The sequence below is a fragment of the Acanthisitta chloris genome, unplaced genomic scaffold (assembly GCF_000695815.1).
Source record: "Acanthisitta chloris isolate BGI_N310 unplaced genomic scaffold, ASM69581v1 scaffold44538, whole genome shotgun sequence".
NCBI lineage: Eukaryota > Metazoa > Chordata > Aves > Passeriformes > Acanthisittidae > Acanthisitta > Acanthisitta chloris.
The window spans coordinates 1-19,327 of NW_008689508.1; the positions used below are offsets into that span (position 1 = coordinate 1).

The 19,327-nt window shown below is 43.0% G+C and overlaps 1 protein-coding gene across 1 annotated transcript; it reads right to left on the reverse strand.

Annotated features, from left to right (window-relative positions):
* Window positions 1-1,143: 1,143 nt before the first annotated feature.
* Window positions 1,144-18,827, reverse strand: ETFA (electron-transfer-flavoprotein, alpha polypeptide; the record flags this gene model as incomplete). Its single annotated transcript, XM_009081406.1, has 9 exons — window positions 1,144-1,209; window positions 11,996-12,078; window positions 13,066-13,134; window positions 13,913-14,014; window positions 14,319-14,429; window positions 15,197-15,296; window positions 16,696-16,778; window positions 16,879-16,960; window positions 18,678-18,827. Coding segments are annotated over 9 exons (846 nt in total), but the record flags the coding sequence as incomplete, so codon positions are not given.
* Between the last annotated feature and the right edge of the window lie 500 nt (window positions 18,828-19,327).

Consider the following 19,327-nt stretch of genomic DNA (forward strand, 5'->3'; position numbering starts at 1 on the left):
CAGCACCCAGAGGGACCCACAGCAGTGCCACAGCAGTGCTGCCCTCAGACCCTCCTGCCTGACTGTGCCTGCTCTGAGCAGGGGAAAGTGCAGCAATTCTGCTCCACAACCAGTGAGAATACACTGCTACAGGTATTATCACTCACACCTCTCCACAGCAACCTTCACCCTGCCCACCTCTCATCCCTACAGTTCAGTGTTGCTTGGGTGTTCTCCACCTACTAACACCACTTACTTAAGCCCCAAAAAGGGTGTTGCAGCCCAAATGCAGCTTACCTGATTTTCCCCCAAAGCTATTTAAATAGTACATGCCAAAAAAAATTGTAAGAAAGCACAGCTCATCCTACCACAAAGGCTGGTTGTGAGGGCAGTTAGCAGCCACAAACTCACTGGTGTCACTGGTTAAACACAAGAATCTAACTAGAGTTTCACACCCTTTTCCTCAGCTTTCTAAGATAGTGGGCTTGGTTTCTGTCAGAAAGCATAAGCTCATTCCCTGGCAGCAGAAAAAAATACATATAATTTTTCCAAATGTCCTGTGGGGAGGCAGGACAAGCTCCAGTTCCTGGTGTCTGGCATTTGGCAGCACCAGTCAGCAGGGACCTGTGCTCCTCTTCCCAAACACTGCACACTGGACCGAACCAACAACTCCAACCTTGGATTCTTTGCTTTGGCAACTAACGAGTTAAACCTTTTAAAGTTTTCCTGCCGTTTTACACTAGGTTTCCATTTGAATGGCTAAATGCAGGAATGTCAGACACATCTCTTACTTTATGGAATACTAAGTTCCTAATTCAAATTGCACATTGTTATGCATGAATTAATATGTCATAGTCTGGAATAAAGGCAAATGGAATATTGTACAGAATTCAGGCTTGGCTTGGGGTTTTGTTAAACAAACAAAGTCAATCAGCAGCTTCTACTCACCACTCTGGGTTGTAGTGCAAAGGTTTTTCTACTGTGTGAGATGTTTTGCCACAGGATCTTTTTTTTCCCTTGGCAAAGCATGTTTAAAGCAGCAGAGAAACTGGCAATTTGAACATTAAGCACATTGGAAATTTGTCTGAAGGACTGATGTAAAAGCAAGGAAGTCAGCTCATTTCCTTCCTCAGAAGCCTCTTTAACACATCCACCTTTACATACCTTGCTGTCTTTCATTCCAGCCAAGTGTTGGATTGCTCCAGATATTCCCACAGCAATGTAGAGTTCCTGGAAGAAAACAAGAGAGACTTTTGGTAGCCACCACAGAGTTTCATGAGCTCTCACAAAGCTCACTCAGTTGTCACATTACAGCAGTTCCCAATGCTCAGGGCTGATCCTTCTGCACCTGGGGAAGCAATGTGACTGTGCAGGGAGAATCCCAGGGGAGTCTGCAGCAAACCCACACAACACTGCTCAGCTGGAGCACAGGACAACCCGTGTTATCCACCACCCTGGAGACTCCCAGCACAAATATGAAGCAAGATAACCTACAAATGGATAATGCAGCTGCCTGAAGAGCAAACCAAGGCTTTTGTTTGAAGCCTCAGAGCCTTTAACTGAGGCAGAATGCACAAAGGTGGAATTCAGGTGTTCAAACCTTCACACGGTTTCCTACAGGACAGGAGAAGTGTTCCAGACACCAAAGTGCACTGGGGCACTACACACTTGGAGTTTTATGCTTCACCCCAACTCTCCATCTCACGTGCCCTGCAGCTTTCCTTCCCCCAGTCTCTTCCACACAGGGTAAGCTTCCCAGTTAGATGTAGAACACCTTTGCAACTCCCAATCTCACATCTCCAAGGAGACTTACACTCAAAAGAGATGAAAATTTATAGGCAAACAGATCTGCATCAACTCTCCTATTCACAGCAGAAAAGTATTATTTCCCTGAGGCTGAAAGTCATCCATTCTATCACCTGTCCAAAGCCAAGTGTACTTCAGCCCCGTGACAGTTCTTCCACCAGCACAAGCCCAAGCAGCAAAGCTGTACTTTTTAGCTAACTAATTTTACAGCAGAAAACCCAAGAAAGTACTTTTCACCAACTCATTCAATAACACAAAACTAACACATATAATTATTTAGGGACTCATTTGTCCAAACCAATTAAAAGGTGATATTTTACACATGCTTAGAAAAAACAAAACCTCAAATACTAACAGAATGTCTCTTCTAAAAAAAAACCCCAAGGCTAGCCCATATTTAAGAAAATATGAATGTAAGTCAATACATTATTTTGGGGCCCAGGGAGGGTAAGAGGGTGTGAAACAATCTTACACTGTGCAACTGAGGCTGTGAGTTACAGTTTAGCAGCTTAACACAGCAGAAGGAAGCAGAGCTCAGGGACAGAGACCTACAGAAAAGGCTGACAAAGGTACACACACAGCCCATGCAGATTGCATGGCCTGAGAGTCCTGGTATCACTTACAGACAAAAAGATGATTGCTTTCTGGTGTTTGGCCAGCTACAGATTTCACCCATTACACTGGGTTTTAAATAGGAATAGAGAAATAAAATTCATGCAGTTCTTCTAAGCTTTGATAGAAAAATCTCTCTGCAGTGAAAACTGATGGGGAGGGTGAACAGAGCAGGAACAAAGTAACTCCTCTTAAAAAGGTTTGCTTTGAAACTGAAGCACAGAATCCACGTATTTCCCCAACCCACACAGCTGTTGAACACACTCAGACTCTCCTCAGCCTCAGCAGGTTTTTACCAAGTGGATTACCAGTGGAGGTCAATCCTTTTTACCCACAGCTGCAACGTAACACAATATGTCCCTACCAAAACTCATGCTACGAATGTCAGATTTTAATTATACCAAATAAAAGAACAGATGTTACAGGAGGAATTACTCTAACATCATACTGCCTTTAATACAAGCTCTTTTTAAAGACACATTACTGTAATTTGATTTTTTGGGGAGCAATTCATTAAGTGCCAGTCATGCAGACTACCAGATACCCTTATCAGTCTGCTCAGCACTGTGGAGTTCAGCCTTGGCCAGGCTCCAGCTAACAGCAGCCTGATGCCTGGGAGTGCATTCTATTAGAAATCTAGGAAAGACAAGGATGTTTCATTAGAAGGACATTTGTAAATCATCAGACTTGTCTAAAAGGCATTTCTTCTGCATCCAGGCCCTTCTAGGCTGTGTGCTCCTGGCTCAGACAACTAGTGCATCCAGTCAGCTCTAACACTGAGGGGGGATCACCTCAGCTGTGTCTCTAGACCAGGGACACACATGGGCCTTGTCAACAGTGCCATACAGGGTAAAACCTGAGTTTTAATCTCATCTACAGCTCAGCAGGAGGGGCACAAAGGACCCACAAGGTCTGAGTATCTGATAAGGATTCAGGCCTGTTCAGTGCTCTCCAAGGAGATAATTCAACTGGTCACCCAGAGAGGTCATAAAGCATTGAGAAATTCAAATCTCTGCGTTATTTTCAGAGTAAAAACCTTGTTTTGATGGTTTCCCTGAAATCACTAACTTCTATCATACCTTTTGCTGAGCCTTATCATTTCTCCTGTGTTAGTTCAAAGTCTGAGCCAGGGCTGCAGTCCCCAGCACTGGGGGAAGGGAACAGAAAGCAGATGGTGCCACAGAGCAGTGTCCCTTCCAGCCACTGTGTGCCACGTCTGCCTTGGCAGCAGAGAGCACATCACAGTCTGGAAGGAGATCTCAGTCCCTGGGAGCTCATCAGCACAGGAGACACACCAAGGCATGAAGCAGCACAACTCAGTCTGGAGACTGCACCTCTCAGGGGCCAAAGGTGGCTTTATACCAACTCCAAATTCCTGCTTCTGGATCCCTGGAAGCTGCTCTAATTCCTGGGGCTGAGCCACAGTTACAGGACAGGGAGTGAGTGGGGTTTACCAGCTCCTTGGTGGCTGCTGCCAGCACTGTGCCATGTGAGAATGGGCAACAAAACAGCACACGATTTCATACCAGGGAGCTCACTGCACTCTCTGATCCAAAGTCCCAAAAGTGAAGTGCAAAGCTCTGGTGGTATAAGGGCATGGCATCAGGTTAGGCAGCTGTCTGGCCTCACAGAAACTTCATTTTGCACGGGAAATAATTACTGCACATATGTCACAGCCATGGCACAAAGCTTGGTTTTTTTATGAACTGTCTGACAGCAGCCCAAGGTTGCACAAAGGCCAAGAGTGCTGACATTTGGCCACACAAGGCCCTGGTGGCAGCCAAGACCCTGAGACAGAGAGGTCTAACTTTGTGAGCACAGATCATGACTCCAACTCCCAAATTTATCCTATCCAAAGACAAGATTCCAGATCAAGAATCCAACTTCTCAGTTGCTAGTTAAAGCGTTCATCTAGCCTTGTATTTTTGCAACAAATATAGCCATGGTATGTCCTACAGAGACATCACATGCTAATTAATAAATGAAAAAAATCCACCTTAGCCATTTCCTAAACTCTGTTTCTGCTCCATGCCCAACTTATACATCAGCAGCTACAGTAAGTCCGTGAGAATTCCCATGCACAGCTCAGCACAGCTGGCTCCAGAATCCACACAGCCAGGTACACACTGCTTGGATAAATGCAAGGAGTGCTGTATGTGGGTGGTTATCATAGTGTGTTAAGGGCTTGGAATGGACAGTAGAGATCATCCTTGGGCAAGGACACCTCCCACCAGAGCAGGTTGCTCAAGGCTTCATCCAACCTGGCTTTGAACACCACCAGGGCTGGGGCAGCCACAGCCTCCGTGGGCAACCTGTGCCAGTGTCTCACCACCCTCACAGGGAAAACTTCTTCCTGATACCTAATCTAAATTTCCTCTTTCAATTTGTACCCATTACTCCTTGTCCTGTCACTGCAGTTCCTAACCAAGAGTCCCTCTGCAGCTTCCCTGGAGCCCCTTCAGCTCCTGCAGGTGCTATGAGATCTCCACACAAACTTCTTTTCAGTAATGGCAATTACCATTACCAACACACCAGTGCAGCTCTCCTGTGCATACAGACTCTTCCACTTATTTACTGAATAATTTGTGGCATATGATACTACTTCATTTATACCTAGAAGAATATTTAAATATCCCTTAGGCTGTCTTAGGGCAGTTAAGGGACATTTGCTTAAGTTGCAACTTGCAGTGCCTGTGAACACTGCTGAGACTGCAGTGAGCCACAGGTGCCACACAAGATGAGGTAACTCCTTCTCAAACATGCCATCAACTACTATTGATTTCTCTGCCAATGTCTGAATTATGCTGGAAATCTTTAGCACATCAATTCATCATCCTGCCCAGCACATGCTTTTAAACAGGCACTTTAATAACCCCCCAACGTTCTCCTTGCGAAGGCAGCTCAGGTGTTTTATTTTCTTTGCTAAGAGTGAAAGGACAGTGAAATCAGAAAGAAACCTTTGTGCTGAAAATTGCTTTGTACAAGAGACTCTTTCCAATTACAAGCTATTACCCCAATAAAGTATTTCCTGGCTTTCACTAGTTCACGTTTCCAGCACGAACTGTTTGCTGCAGCTGAGCACATTCCCTCCAAGCAGCACATGACTAAACTACAGCCCCTTTTTCACTTTAAGAACCTTTGATCAGCCAAGCTCTGTAATTACTCCTAAGCGTGGTTGGGGTGTCTGCTGGAGTGCAGGGCCACACAGCAATTTTTTTCCCCCTCTCTCCAGGGAAAAGCACATCAATTGCTTTCAGCTAAATGCACTCACATATGAATATTTTAGTACAATTTAATGTTTCTGCACCAACCCCAAAGGAGCAGAGCATCAATTTGTGAACATAGTTTTCTTGGAGTTAAAAGCTACACTGGATAATGCAGGATGAAAGGGGTTGTCAATCCTTAGCTTTTTAGCAAGTCAGAGAAAGGCAGTCTGTAAATTCAGTCCCAGCTGCATACAAACAGCTCTCTAAAGTTTGCCACTATAAAGCTACTTTTCAACAATGGTGAATTATCAGAGGAGATATTCCAAACCCACTTCCCGTGCACGGTCAGTTTTCCCAATGCAATTCCCATCTGTTAGCTACCTAACAGCCTCAACCATTTACCCACTGCAAAGTGCACCTGCTGGTCTGGCCACAACACCCACAAACCTGAGGTGCTACCAGCACATTCCTACAGCAAGCTGAAGGCAGGAGAAATTAGGGACCATGTTTCTGAAGTCAGAAACTTTGCTATCTCAACATTCCCTTGTAAGTGCAACAAATTAGGAAGTGATTAAAATCTCATCGTGGATAAGCAAGGAGCAGAACACTTCTAAAGAGGAGAGGAGTGACATTCTCATGAAGCTAAGGGAATTACTTTGTTCTGTTGTTATAATTTTAGGCAAGAGCCAGAGAACAGAAAGGAACATAAATACTGGAGTAAAATATGCCTTGTTTCACTTTATTCCCTACGTGAAACAGAGCTATGCTAACCTGAACAAGCAAAGCATCCCTCAGAAAGTGATGGGAAGAAACACTGAAGAACAGTGAGCACCCACCTACCCTGCAGTGAGACCATGAGCCACCCAGGAACACTGGAGAAAACCAAACCAGGCTAGGTGAAGTATTTCACTCCTCTGCCATCAAATACGAAGAAGTACAAAATACAGGAATGATGCAAATAATGTCCTAACCTGAACAAGCAAAGCATCCCTCAGAAAGTGATGGGAAGAAACACTGAAGAACAGTGAGCACCCACCTACCCTGCAGTGAGACCATGAGCCACCCAGGAACACTGGAGAAAACCAAACCAGGCTAGGTGAAGTATTTCACTCCTCTGCCATCAAATACGAAGAAGTACAAAATACAGGAATGATGCAAATAATGTCACAGTGTGCTTCTCTCCTTCCTGCTACTCCCAAAGCAAGAGGAGGACTTACTAAAGAGCCACTGACAGGGACTGCCTAGACATACTGGGGCATCCCATCCTCTTGCACAGGAGGGGCAGCAACAGGGTGTTCACTGCCCTTCCACAGCTCTGGCACCTTCCAGCTGAACCAGCAGTTCACTCTTCAGCATCCCAACCAAAGCTGCAGCTCTGACATGTCTCTTTATCCCCCACTATTACTGACAACTCTGCCAGTTGTGCATCTCTCTCCCTTCTCAAGTTCCTGCAATCTGTCACACCCAGAGAGACCTCTAGTACAAAACTGAAGCCTAAGCAGTGAAGCCAAGCAGTTTATTCCTGGCAATCATATCAGAACTAGACTGAATTCCCATCTGCCCTCCCACCCGGGGGTTCTCAGCACACACCTGCCTTCTGTGCAATCAGATCACATTTCTGGCACAACCATTTCAGCCACTGTCAATTATTACTACCTCATGCATCTCCTAACTTGTGCCTTCCTGAGTTTCCCATCTCAGTTTCTTGTCATCTTGGCATGTTATTTTGTGCTCAGGATTGAATAAGACAGCAGCAACTGAAAACATCAAAACAGAGAAACAAGCAGTTCTGACAGATAGGAAAACTTGTAAACTAAGGCAGTTATAGAGTTACACGCTGAAAGATTACAAATTTCAGTAGAGGAAAAAAATTAATTTAAGAGTGAACATTTGACCTGTGAAGAGATTAAACTAGAAGGATCTCTTCCAGACAGCAGCAGATCCTTCACAAGGTCTGAGGATAACAAACAGTCTAAAAATCACACACTTGCTGGAAAAAAGCAACTCTCAGTGCCACTGAGATTTTGGCTGTTTCCAAGGGGCAAGAAGTTGAGCACAAGATAATCCCAGCACAAGCCTATCTTCCTGCAAAAGCTCAAGGGAGAATATAATTAATTAGGAGACAAAGGAAAACCTGGAAAACCATGGGAACAGTTTGGGTGTTCAAAGACTAGTGGCATTGCAGACAGAGGAGGATTCCCCACCTGGGCCCTGATGCTGCCCCAGAAGTCTCCAGGCCCCACACAGTAACCACGACCCTGTGAATGTACTTCCCACCCCCAGATGGCTCAGTGGCATCAGACACCATTCTGGGAGCTTTCAGTCACCCCCTGGACACCTCAGCCTCACCAGCCTGTGCTGCAGAGCTCACAGCTCAGGAACCAACAGAACCTAGGAAAGGTTTAGAGCAGTTGCTTTCCTTTTCTCACAACAGTCAGAACACTTTTGGTTTAACCATAAGGCAAATTACACAAGTCCCTGAGAAAGATTACATCTTCTCTGCATGTGAGAAATGTTGCTAGTTATGCCTTGGGTAAGGAAAGCTAATACTGAACTAATAAATGAAGCATTCATGTTCCATTTACAGAAGGTTGAAACAACTGAAAAGGCACTTTTTACTTTCTTTCTTCTCCTTCCCCTTTTGTTCTTGTTTCTTTCTTCTTTTGTGAACATGAGAGAACAGAACTGCGAAGATTTCTCCTGTGAAAACTAATGCCCCTGACTATCTGAAATTTCTGATCTAAACAGCATTCTGATCTGGGGGTGGTGAGAGGCTTTACTTGCGCAGGGACTTTGGTACTTCCTAACTGGATATACTGAACTAACATTTACCAGTAGGTACTCATGGGAAAGATATTTTCACCCAAAACCAGCTGATTTGAACATTCTTAAAAGGACTTTTTTCTTAAACAGAAACTACTTTCTGTGCTGAATGTGAGCACTGAATTTCATTTCCCTGCCCAACACCTGCACAGAAGAAACAGTGGAAAACCACTGGCTTCTAATTTAAAAAAAGAGGCTCCTAAAATGGTTGTCACTGATTAAAGACACTGACTATACTGAACTGCTTTTTTAATCAGCAAGGTAATAATATTTTATATTTTAATACGTCCACTTATTCCTAAGAATTTCCTTCCTTCCATCTCATCAGATCATACAAATCAGCCTTCTCTCAGAGACAGAATGTTCAAACAGGAGCTGCAATCACCTGAAATCAACAGGCAAAAAAAGCTACTAACAGAAACAAAAATAATACACTGAATATTTTAAAAACTGGAAGAAAACTGTACAAAATAAAAATCACTAAAGATCCAGTCAGAACCCAACAATATGCATAAATCCCAACGTGAACAAAAGCTTGAATTTAGGAATCCAAGGCTACTCTGTAAGAGCAGATGTGCTATGTGGAGTCAAGTCTCACACAGAAAGAAGGTGCAATCTGTACTCCTTAATTAACAGCATTCTTTCACTGCTGAAGCCAAATGAACTGCTCCTGGAGGGGCAGTGTGCTCATGCACTGACACAGCAGAGTGCTGGGGAAGCTGTGAGGTGTGCTGTCATGCACTGCCTGGGCTGCACTCAAACACACGAAATTACTGAAGGAACAATGACCAAAACTGCCCTTTCTTCCCCAAATCAACAATTTAAGGCACAGGGGAGGAACAAAGCAGACCTTTTAGACTGTTATCTTCTTACCCTATACTAGCCCAGACACACTCCCCAGCAGTCCCACACAAGCAGCAGCAGAAGCAGCACCTCCTCTCTTTCTCCCTCCGCAGTCTCAAAACTGACCCAATTCCAGAGTCCCTTAAAAACAATGCATTCCAATCCTCCACTGAGACTGGGCAAGAGGCTATTAATAGAAGGATAAGAGCACACACTGAGACACTTTCCCATCAGAAAGGAACAGCTGCACAGGAGAACAAGCATATCTCAAACTCCACAGCTTCCCGGGCCCGAGACTCTTCCCTGCTTCAACCTGCACCCCCAGGAGGGCAAGCACTGTGTCAGCTGGAGTTCAAAGCTGAACACAGAGCTCAGGGCTTGGCTGACATAACTGACCAACATGCTCTGCAGCTCTCCAGAGAGACCCTCACAGGCTCCCTGAGCAGCCCTCCACAGGGAAAAGCAGCACCTTCTGAGGACTCTTAAAACCACCACTGCCATCCTGGCCTGGCCAAAGGAGCTCAGTTCTTCAAGTAGACTCCATCTTGCACTGCACAGAATAATTTCCTAGCTAAAGTAATGAAAGTGAAGTAGAATTAGCAATGTTAAATTAAGAATTTGCAGCTTTCAACTGCCTCATATTTAAGATTCCTATGCAGCACATGGAAAAATTAATTCCTCTAGTCAGCAGCTCTGGGGGCTTAATATCAATTCAACTTGCACTTCCATCACAATTAACACAGGATTCTCTACACTTCCAAGCCACTCTGTGCTGCCCTTGCATGTATTTCAAGATCCAGGCAAAACATCTGAACAATCTGAAGGAAGGAGCACATAATTTTGAGTCCTCTGCACAAGTCACTGTTTGATACTTGTTGAGAAGGGAGAAGAGAGAAATGCAGCACCAGCCTGGTGACACACAGAGGGAGCACCATGCCATGTGCCAGTTGGGATCACTTACTGACACCACAGTCAAACACTCATCCATCAGTCCTGACCCACTAATGGCCACTTCAACAATGCTCCAGAAGATGACAATGACGACACTGATGTGACCCTATGATGTGGCTCTATGTTCTTATGACTTTCACATGTCACTAGGAGCCATCTGTGGCCAAGGACAGCATTGTATCTTCATCAAAAACTAGCCTTTTTTGTTTCAGAGTAATTGTTTATACGGCCTTGACTCTGGAAAGAATGTTCATTGTTGAGCCTTGAGACACACAAACCAGAGCTGAGCTGTCTTCAAATTAGTATTCTCCACCTCATTAATGGATAGTGGGGTAGTGAAGAACTCAGGGTGGTCAGTTTTGTCTCATACCCTTCCAAAACACAGAGTTAAATGATGCTTAGCTTACACCCTGCTAAGAAGAAAGTCAGGGCTGCACTTACAATCTGCAGAGCCTCACAATTTCCTCAACAGAGGTTAATACCACTGCTATCAAGATTTTGAAAGGTCACACTCCACACACGGGTAGATGTGTGTCCTACCAACAGGTTCCTTCTCAGAAGCTGCTTTTTGTAGCAGGTTGACAGGTTAAACACTGGCATGCCTAGAAATAGCTCCACTTAGCCCCACAGGGTGATCATCAGATGGCAGCACACAGCCCCACCCTCAGTTCAAGACAGAAGACACCAGAAGCACCAAGGATGCTGTCCAAGAGGAGCCAGCAGGCAGAGCTGCCAACAGGCTCCAGGACTCCCAAGTTCCTGCCCTTGATGTGCAAGTATTGCTCTATGCTGCTGGATGTATTACTGGAAAAATAATGGTCATGGTTTGAACTTCTTGAATTTGCAGCTCTTAATGGTAGAAAGGCAAAGCATTGCAGACCCTGTCAAGGCTTTGGGCATGCACAGCTTTTTAGCACTACTGAAATTATTTCAATTTGGTAAATGCAGCAGTTGAAATACCAAGTTTCTCTACTAAGTTCCATCTCCCTCTGAGATGAGGTTGAGATGAGCTACACTTGTACCTTCCTATTTACTCTCAAGTGTGTTTTATCTGTCCACCACTTTCCCCACATCTCCTCAGGTCATAAAGAACAACGAAAGTAGCCTCACACTTCCACGTGACAGGAAGCCCCAGACAGATAGAAAAAGACACAGAAATCAATGCTCTGTGATAGCAGGATGCAGAAACAGCAGAAAAGGATGTGCAGCAGGTTATTACCCAATATTAAGCCACTCATTAGAGTATGTCCTTCTCAGTATTCCACCCTACAGCAGCCAACCTGTGGATTATTTCTCTCTTAAATCTCTTGCACTGTCATTTCTTACAAAAATTTTGCTTAGATTGTACTGCAATAAGCCAGTTTTTAAAAGCTTTTTAAAAATCACCAGCTGTACAAGCCCTGACCACACATTTGCCAGAGATCAAGCCACAGATCAACAGAATTTGGAGTTTATGTTGGCAGTGACATCTTTTAGCATATCAGTGCTGGCTGCTAGAAAGCTAAAAAAAGGTGCAGCACAGACAAATATGAAAAACTCCAGCAGGCAAAACCCCTGACAAAGCTGTGGCAGAACATGTCAGACTGACCCAGAGCACAGATTTCCACCACAGCTTGCTCCTGAATGCAGGGCCAAGTGACAGCATCACTGTGGGCACGCTAAGACTTTCCTGTTGGGCTTAGTGTTAAGACTTAGCTCATCTCTAAGTGCTTGTTTTGAAGGCAAATGCAGGCTGGAAATCACAGCTCTATTATGCAAGGCACTTCCATACTTACTGGTGCTACGATCTTGCCTGTCTGCCCGACCTGCATGTCGTTGGGAACAAAGCCAGCGTCAACAGCTGCACGGGAAGCTCCAACTAGTTGAAAGAAAATATTTCCAATGTTTTCTTTTCAAATATTAGCCAGCCAAATTTCTATCACCATAAAAGCACATGTATTTGACTGGAGAGTCCCACACTCTCAGGGCATGTATTTAGAAACTTCCCTCTTAAAAGCTCTTATGGTAATCCTTCTCTATACCACCAGCTAAAAACTTCCAAATACTAAGTGCTAATGCACTTCATAAGCAACAGGAAATCCTTACTCCCAGCACCAAAGGGCCATATATTTAAAACCAAGGATTTCAGTCTGGCATACTTCCATTATTTTTTCTCGTTGCTTTGTCAAAAGACGATTTTCCCATAAATGCCTTCCCAAAAGGTTCCTTCAAGTCTGAACAGAACACATGTGCCATCTTACATTGCTGGGAATCTCAAAAGTCAGGCATGGCAAAGAAAAATATCAAAGTGCACTTTAAAATGCCATATGGACATGGACTTAGTGAAGACACCCATCTAAAAACGAAGCCAGTCTTGTAAAACTGTACATTTATACACATGTGAAAGCTAAAATTGAGTTAAAATGTTAAAGCAAACAGTTCCTCCTCCACATAAAATACTTTGCTGAAGCATTGCTGGTTTTCTCCTGTTAACAGCACAGCAAAAGGACAAACAGCCACTGGAACCACAGCTGTGAGTGGGAATCCATAAAGGAGCAGTATAAAAGGGTCTATGAACAAAGTATCAGCTCTTCAAAGTGAGCTAAGACAATCCCACCTTCTGTTTTCTGTTCTGGAGATTTGAGGAGGACAGGGAATATTACAGTTTAGCATTTTGTTTCATGCACAGACATTTAAATTCACAGTTGACATGACTTTATCTATGACTAAACTAAGACTTTATGAGTTCATTTGACAGACACGTGAAAATAAGAGACTTCAAATGAAGACAGTTTTAATATGGCCTTTTTAAACAGAATAAACAGGGTTGGAGAAAAAAAAAAAAAAGGGAAGAAAACAAGTTTACCTGCAGCATGCAATTGGTCTGCAAGGTCATACAGCAACTTGAAGTTTTCACCACTCTTCAAGCCTCTCCCTTAAAAGAACAAAAGAAGATCAAGAATGAACATAATATGCTTTAAGACTTTATTGCCTACATAAACTTTCTATTTGAGCACTTGCAAAGACTCAGACACACCTGTATAGGGTATTTTTGATGTATTACTAACCAGTACTTCATATTTGGAAATTCAGCTTCTGCCTTTGAGATTATTATTTCCTATGTACAACCCAACCCACTGTGGCTGCTTCACTCCCTGCACACAGCACCATCAGGTCACTCTCCAAAACCAGGGAAACAGCATTTTTTAACTAATTTGTGCTCCCTCTGCTGGCTTTAGGGACAACACTCTGTAGTGGGACGGCTAAGGAAGCATTTTTAGCCGTGGGCATGCAATAAAAAAATATAAAAAATCACAGTCCTTTGCTTGATACCTGAAGAGCAGAACACAAGGGTTTGTCCAATCATTCAAGCCATTACATAATGATGTTTGCACTGCCTGTACTGATCAGCAATAATCTGAGACACGGCAGATTTCGGTCTAAAAACGCTTCCTATTGCTACAGTTTTCAAGGGACTCAGCAAACATGGCAATGCTCTCACAAAGCCTCTGGGCATGTGCTCAGCTCATGTCCTACCTGTGCACAGAACACCCACCCTGGGTGTCCCCCCTGGCCCCTGTGCCACGCTGCAGAATCACCTGTGCTCACTTCTCAAATGCATCACATTACAGTGTTCTGCTGCAGGTATTATTGAAGCAAGAGGAGCCACTGTGTCAATGCAACATAAGAGAGTTTGAACACTGTCTACTCACCCCCAGACACAACCACTTTGGCACTGGTGAGCTCTGGTCGGTCACTTTTTGTCAACTTCTGGTCGATCCATTCCGAGAGCCCAACGGGTGGTGGAGGAGTCACTGCATTCACCAGAGCAACGAGAACACCCACAAGAGAAAGGACAGAGCATTTATTTTCAGCCTTTTAAATCTGAGCTTAAACTTAATGCAAAGTTCATTCCATAACCAGTTCCAAAAAAGAAGGAACTGAGCAGATAATCCATATCTTCCCTTCCTAGGTGGCACTACAAAGTGCAAGTGTATTAAAATCATAAAGCTGACACTGTGACAACCAGTTTGACGAACACTTCTGCAGAACATCACCATGCAGTGAGCAACACTAACTCTCTCACAGGAGACACCACAACACCAGAAAAATACTCACACTTTTCCACACTGGCACTGCCACCACTTGCTGCTGCAGCCTCAAAGGAAGTTCCACGTACAGTGAACACTTTAACTGCTTCATCACACTGCACAGTGCAGAGAATGTTTCCTAAGGAAGAGTCATGTTAAAAATTTAAATATTATCAGACTGTGCTTGACAAAAACAAACAGAATTAATATTAAAAATTTAAATATTATCAGACTGTGGTTTACAAAAACAAACAGAATTAATATAAAAAATTTAAATATTATCAGATTGTGCTTTACAAAAACAAACAGAATTAATATGAGAAACACATGAGCAGTTGTACTACAATAGGCAGAATTCACACAGGTCCTTCCTAAAACTGCAGTTTTAGATGACTAAAACTTGGCACTTAATAAATACAGATTACAAATACTTTACTTTTTAACCCCATGTTTCTGCAGTATAATGACAAATCCTCTATTTTAAAGGATACAAAGCATTCAAATCAGGCCTTATGGATGAGCTTTCAAATTTCAGATGGGGGGAAAAAATCAACTTTGAAAATGCCATTCTTAAACATAAAGAATGTCTCTAATTCCAAGTAGATCTTTTATTCTGTCGCATGAATTCACCAGAACTGGAGACAACGAGGCCTCCCCCCAAATACCTGTGGGATAATGTTTCCCTCTATAATTTAATATAACACTTAGCATGGAGGCTGCAGGGAGCACTGAAAGAAAAAAAATGCTGCACCACCACGTCCATTCCCAGGCTTCACTTTTATCAGCCACAGCCACTGAGATTGTAAAGTGAAAATCCCCATATATTCCACCATGGAACAACAGGATCCTGTAGCCAAGTCAGCAGCACTGGGTGTCTCACAGCACAAACCTCTTGTGATTACTCACCTGCATAGATAGTTCTCACAAAGGTGTCTGGGGACTTAATTTCAATGATGTCAGAAACAGGGGCAACATCAAGCTTGCCAGCCACTCTGGGAATAAGATTCTAGAAGTTAAAGATGAGAAGTTAGCAAAGCAAATGCTAGGTAAAATGCACATGGCCAGTAAAAACATCTGCTGGCCCAATTTAACTTCATACAATGCCATCTCAAGCAGAAACCCACACAGAACTATGATTTTTGTAGGGCTACTCATGTAGCTTCAGCAGTCAAATCAAATCCCATTACTGTAATAACATTAGACATTTTATGAGCCTTCCTGTAAGTAAACCCTTAATTCAATAGCTGAAATTAGGAGAATTATTTGCTTCAAATAGTTTAAAACCGAATATAGATGCCATTTACTCAGAAAATTGACGATTATGGATTGCTGAGCTCTTAGCACTTCAAGAAAAAAAAAAAGGTATTTTTGGAAGTTATTTGCCAGAGACAATAGGAAAAAAAAAACTGTACTCTTCCCCCAAAAGTAAAAAAATGATTTTTTAAATTACTATTAAAATAACTATTAAAATTACTAATATTATTATTAAAAATCTTGCTCCAAAATTTATAAAATTAATTAGAACCTTTAGGAGAGGGAAGAAGGATAAAAAGAGCAATGGAAATGATGAAGAAATCAATATATCAAGCTCTGCTTGCTTTTTGTCTGGTACAACACCCAGGGCCCCTCACATGAAGCACTCACGGATGGAAGTGGAAGCTTTAAAGCAAAAGGCAGGAACCTTTTGCATGACACTGCAGTTCAAAAATTAAAAATGAAGTAAAAAAAGGTAAGACTTGAGGTACATAAAGAATTCTCCTCACAAAACCACGAGTGTAGGCACTGTCACAGATCAGAGTAGTGAGGTGGAAGGCTGATGCCTCCCCACGTATCCTGTTGCTCTAACTCAGCTGCACCACAAACTGCTCAGACTGTCAATCCTGAGGCTCTCTGTGCACACCTTCCTTTAAAAAAACAAGCTTTCAACAATTGTATTTTCATCAAAAAACATCCTGGCTGGGACTCAGCTCTGTGTCATTTACATACATGCACAGACATGACGAGGGACGTGACTTTGATCACGGCTGTAAGTCCCCCTCCAAAAAAAATTTGCTTCCACTTCCATTTCAAAGTGCAAATAATGCATTTTTCATCTCGATTTGCTGTGCTTTTCCTTACAATTTTCATGCTTTCATATCACTTAATCTATTTTGCCTTATTGTACACTCTGCCTTGTGAGCTCAGGCTGAGCTGGTTACCACGGAGCAGTTCCTGTACTCTTTTGCCCACATCAGCCCACAACAAACTCGAACACCAGTGCTGCTAACTAGTGACCTCTTAGGCAAACTGCTGCAGCACTGTTTGCACACTCAAAACTGCCCATGGCTAACCTCTCTCAGCCCTCTGATTCACACTCCTACCTACAGCAGTGTCCCTTTTCCACGAGAACTTTGGGATCCACTTACCTTCCCAAAGGCAGATGCTCCGGCGCAGATGTGGGTGTAACTGAACTTTTTATGAGTTTCCAAAATCAAGGGAGTCAGTTCCTCTGAGAATAGAAATACACTGCTCAGAATTTACAATTATCTCTGTTTCATTCACAAATATAAACACCATTTCCTTCATCGATAGCTAAGAAAAATTCTCACCTGCCAGAAATCCCTTGTAGACATCATGCTGAGCCACGAGGACTTTTGCAACCCCCTGCACTTTGCTGACTTCTTGTGCTACCTATGATTACAAGTGAATGATTATTAGTTTGTGCAGTATCAGGCAGCACACACCAATAACAAGAGTCCCCACTGCAAAGAACTCAACAGCCTATAGACTAGTTAAAACCAGAACCAAAGGACATGAAATTCAAAATCAGAACGAACCTGGTGCAACAAAACACAGCTCTGACTCACAGCACAATGCCTCACGGGGTCATGGAAATGGATTTGTGAGGAAGAGAACTGTGAAGCCAATCCAAGAGGGAAATCTCCCTCCTGCATGCAGGATTCAACCACCTCTTCACTCACTCCAACAGCAGAAAACAGCCGTGCTGGAGGATCACTGCTCAGTATCCAACAGTCACAGAGAACCCAACCCCACTCTCTTTTAAATCAGTATCTACCACACAAGCAAACACAAACGTACAGCAACGTTATGATCTTTGTCTAAATTTTAGCATCAGTCCTTTGTTTGCAGCTGAGTTTTTGCTCACTGACACGACATAGACTTTCCATTTATATTTATGCATTTTTTTTGTTTTAAATTTGCAGAAGTGAAGTTTAAATGATAAAAGGGTTAGTGCAGATCAGAGAGAAGAGCACTGACAGCAGGGTCTGGAGACCACATGCATTGTCCCACAACCAGGGTAGTTTTACTGAGTTTGAGGAGTATCAGTTTACCCTCAGAAATTAACAAAAGGCAATAAACAAATCCCCCTAAAAGCTGCTGCAGAGTATCAGTTTGTGTAACTTTGGTCCCATCAACAGAGATTCTTACAACAAAACCTAAAAACCCCAAACCTGCAGATTTGTAAAACCCTTTTTCCCAGCATGACAAAAACCACATACTTAGCATGAAAAACCAACCAACCAAAGATTCACAATCGATTTTCTACTCCGCAAGTGCCAAAGAATAAGGAAAATTAAAGACAGACATATCAGACAAGTTTTTTCCTGTTGTCCAGATTTAGATAAATATTTGCTTCACCTCCACCTCAAACACCTGATTACTCACGGAGGTTTCTGCCTCCTGCATCAGACACTTTGTGCTGTTGTCAGAGTACAGTATGTCCAGTACTGGGGATAGTTTATTGTATTTTTGCTGCTCACACAAGAGCACATCATAATACAAAGTCAAACAGAACTCCATGAGGCTGGAATAAAAGTGTCACTGAAGTACTAACTACACTGCCTCCAGATTTTGCATGTAAAAATTACACTAATAAAACAGTGAACACGTAAGGGACTCTTTCCAGACATGAGCTGTATGATAAAGTCAAAAAGCACTAACTTCAGAATTTTAGGTTGCAAACACACTCTATGCAGCTCAAAGCTGACCAGTAAAAGTTGCTCAGGATCCCTGTTTGTCAGAGTGCTGTTTCACTTTTGCTGGTTTCCACTGAAGCAAGAGCAAGTTTCTTTCCACATTCTTAGTGCTGCGATATTTGTCTTTACAAACTTTACAGAGAAACCTTGTTTTAAAAGCTAATTGTCCTTTAGCCCTATAAAAATTTGCTTGCTCAAGCTTGTAACAACTGATCCTGACCCTGTCCCTTGTGAAATGAAACCTACACCCCTATTTTCTCCTCGGAAGAGAAGCAGCTCGAGCAGAGCGCATTTCCCGTGGATTAGCAACTCCTGGCACAGTTCTTGTTCGCTACAGAGTATTTTTCAGGCTGCCCAGTATTGTTTCGCTGCATTCTTTATTTCTCCCGCGTCCAAGTAGCATTTCCTACCTTGTCACAGCTGGTTCCAGCTACTAAACAAGAAACTTCGCCTCCCAGACGCTTGGCCGCGGTGATGGCGTTTAGTGTAATGGGCGTGAGAGCTTCATTGTTGTGCTCTGCGATGACTAAGGTGCTCTGAAACCGCCGCAGCACCGACGCCTGGGGAGAGAGAGAGAGAGGAGTTTGATACTTCGCATTCAAGTGAGAAACTGTTCCTTACAGCATCCAAAGCTTTACCGAAATTCATCAATTATACAAAGTACAGAACGCTGCTGTCAAACCAAACAGGCTAATCCGAGCTGATTTTTGTTAAGTAAAGAGAATACACAAGGTGGGAAAAAAAAAAAACCAAAAAGGTATAAACTTACTTGACTTCAGTGTTTAAACTAAAACCTCCACAGGAAAATAGTGAACAAAATGAACGTTTTGACACATTACATTCAAGATTCACTCATCAACTTAACCAAGTGCTTTAAAGGGTGAAGGTTAGACCAGCAAGACTAAGTGTTGGAAATCAATCGAGGGTTGCAAATAAATATTTACCAGGGGGTTTTGGTTGGTTCTTTGGTGGTTTTACCACAGGTTTTAACAGAACCCACTTGTTAAATTAGTTATGTGTGAAGGCAAAATTGCATGCAGTGGCTGGATGACAATTCAGC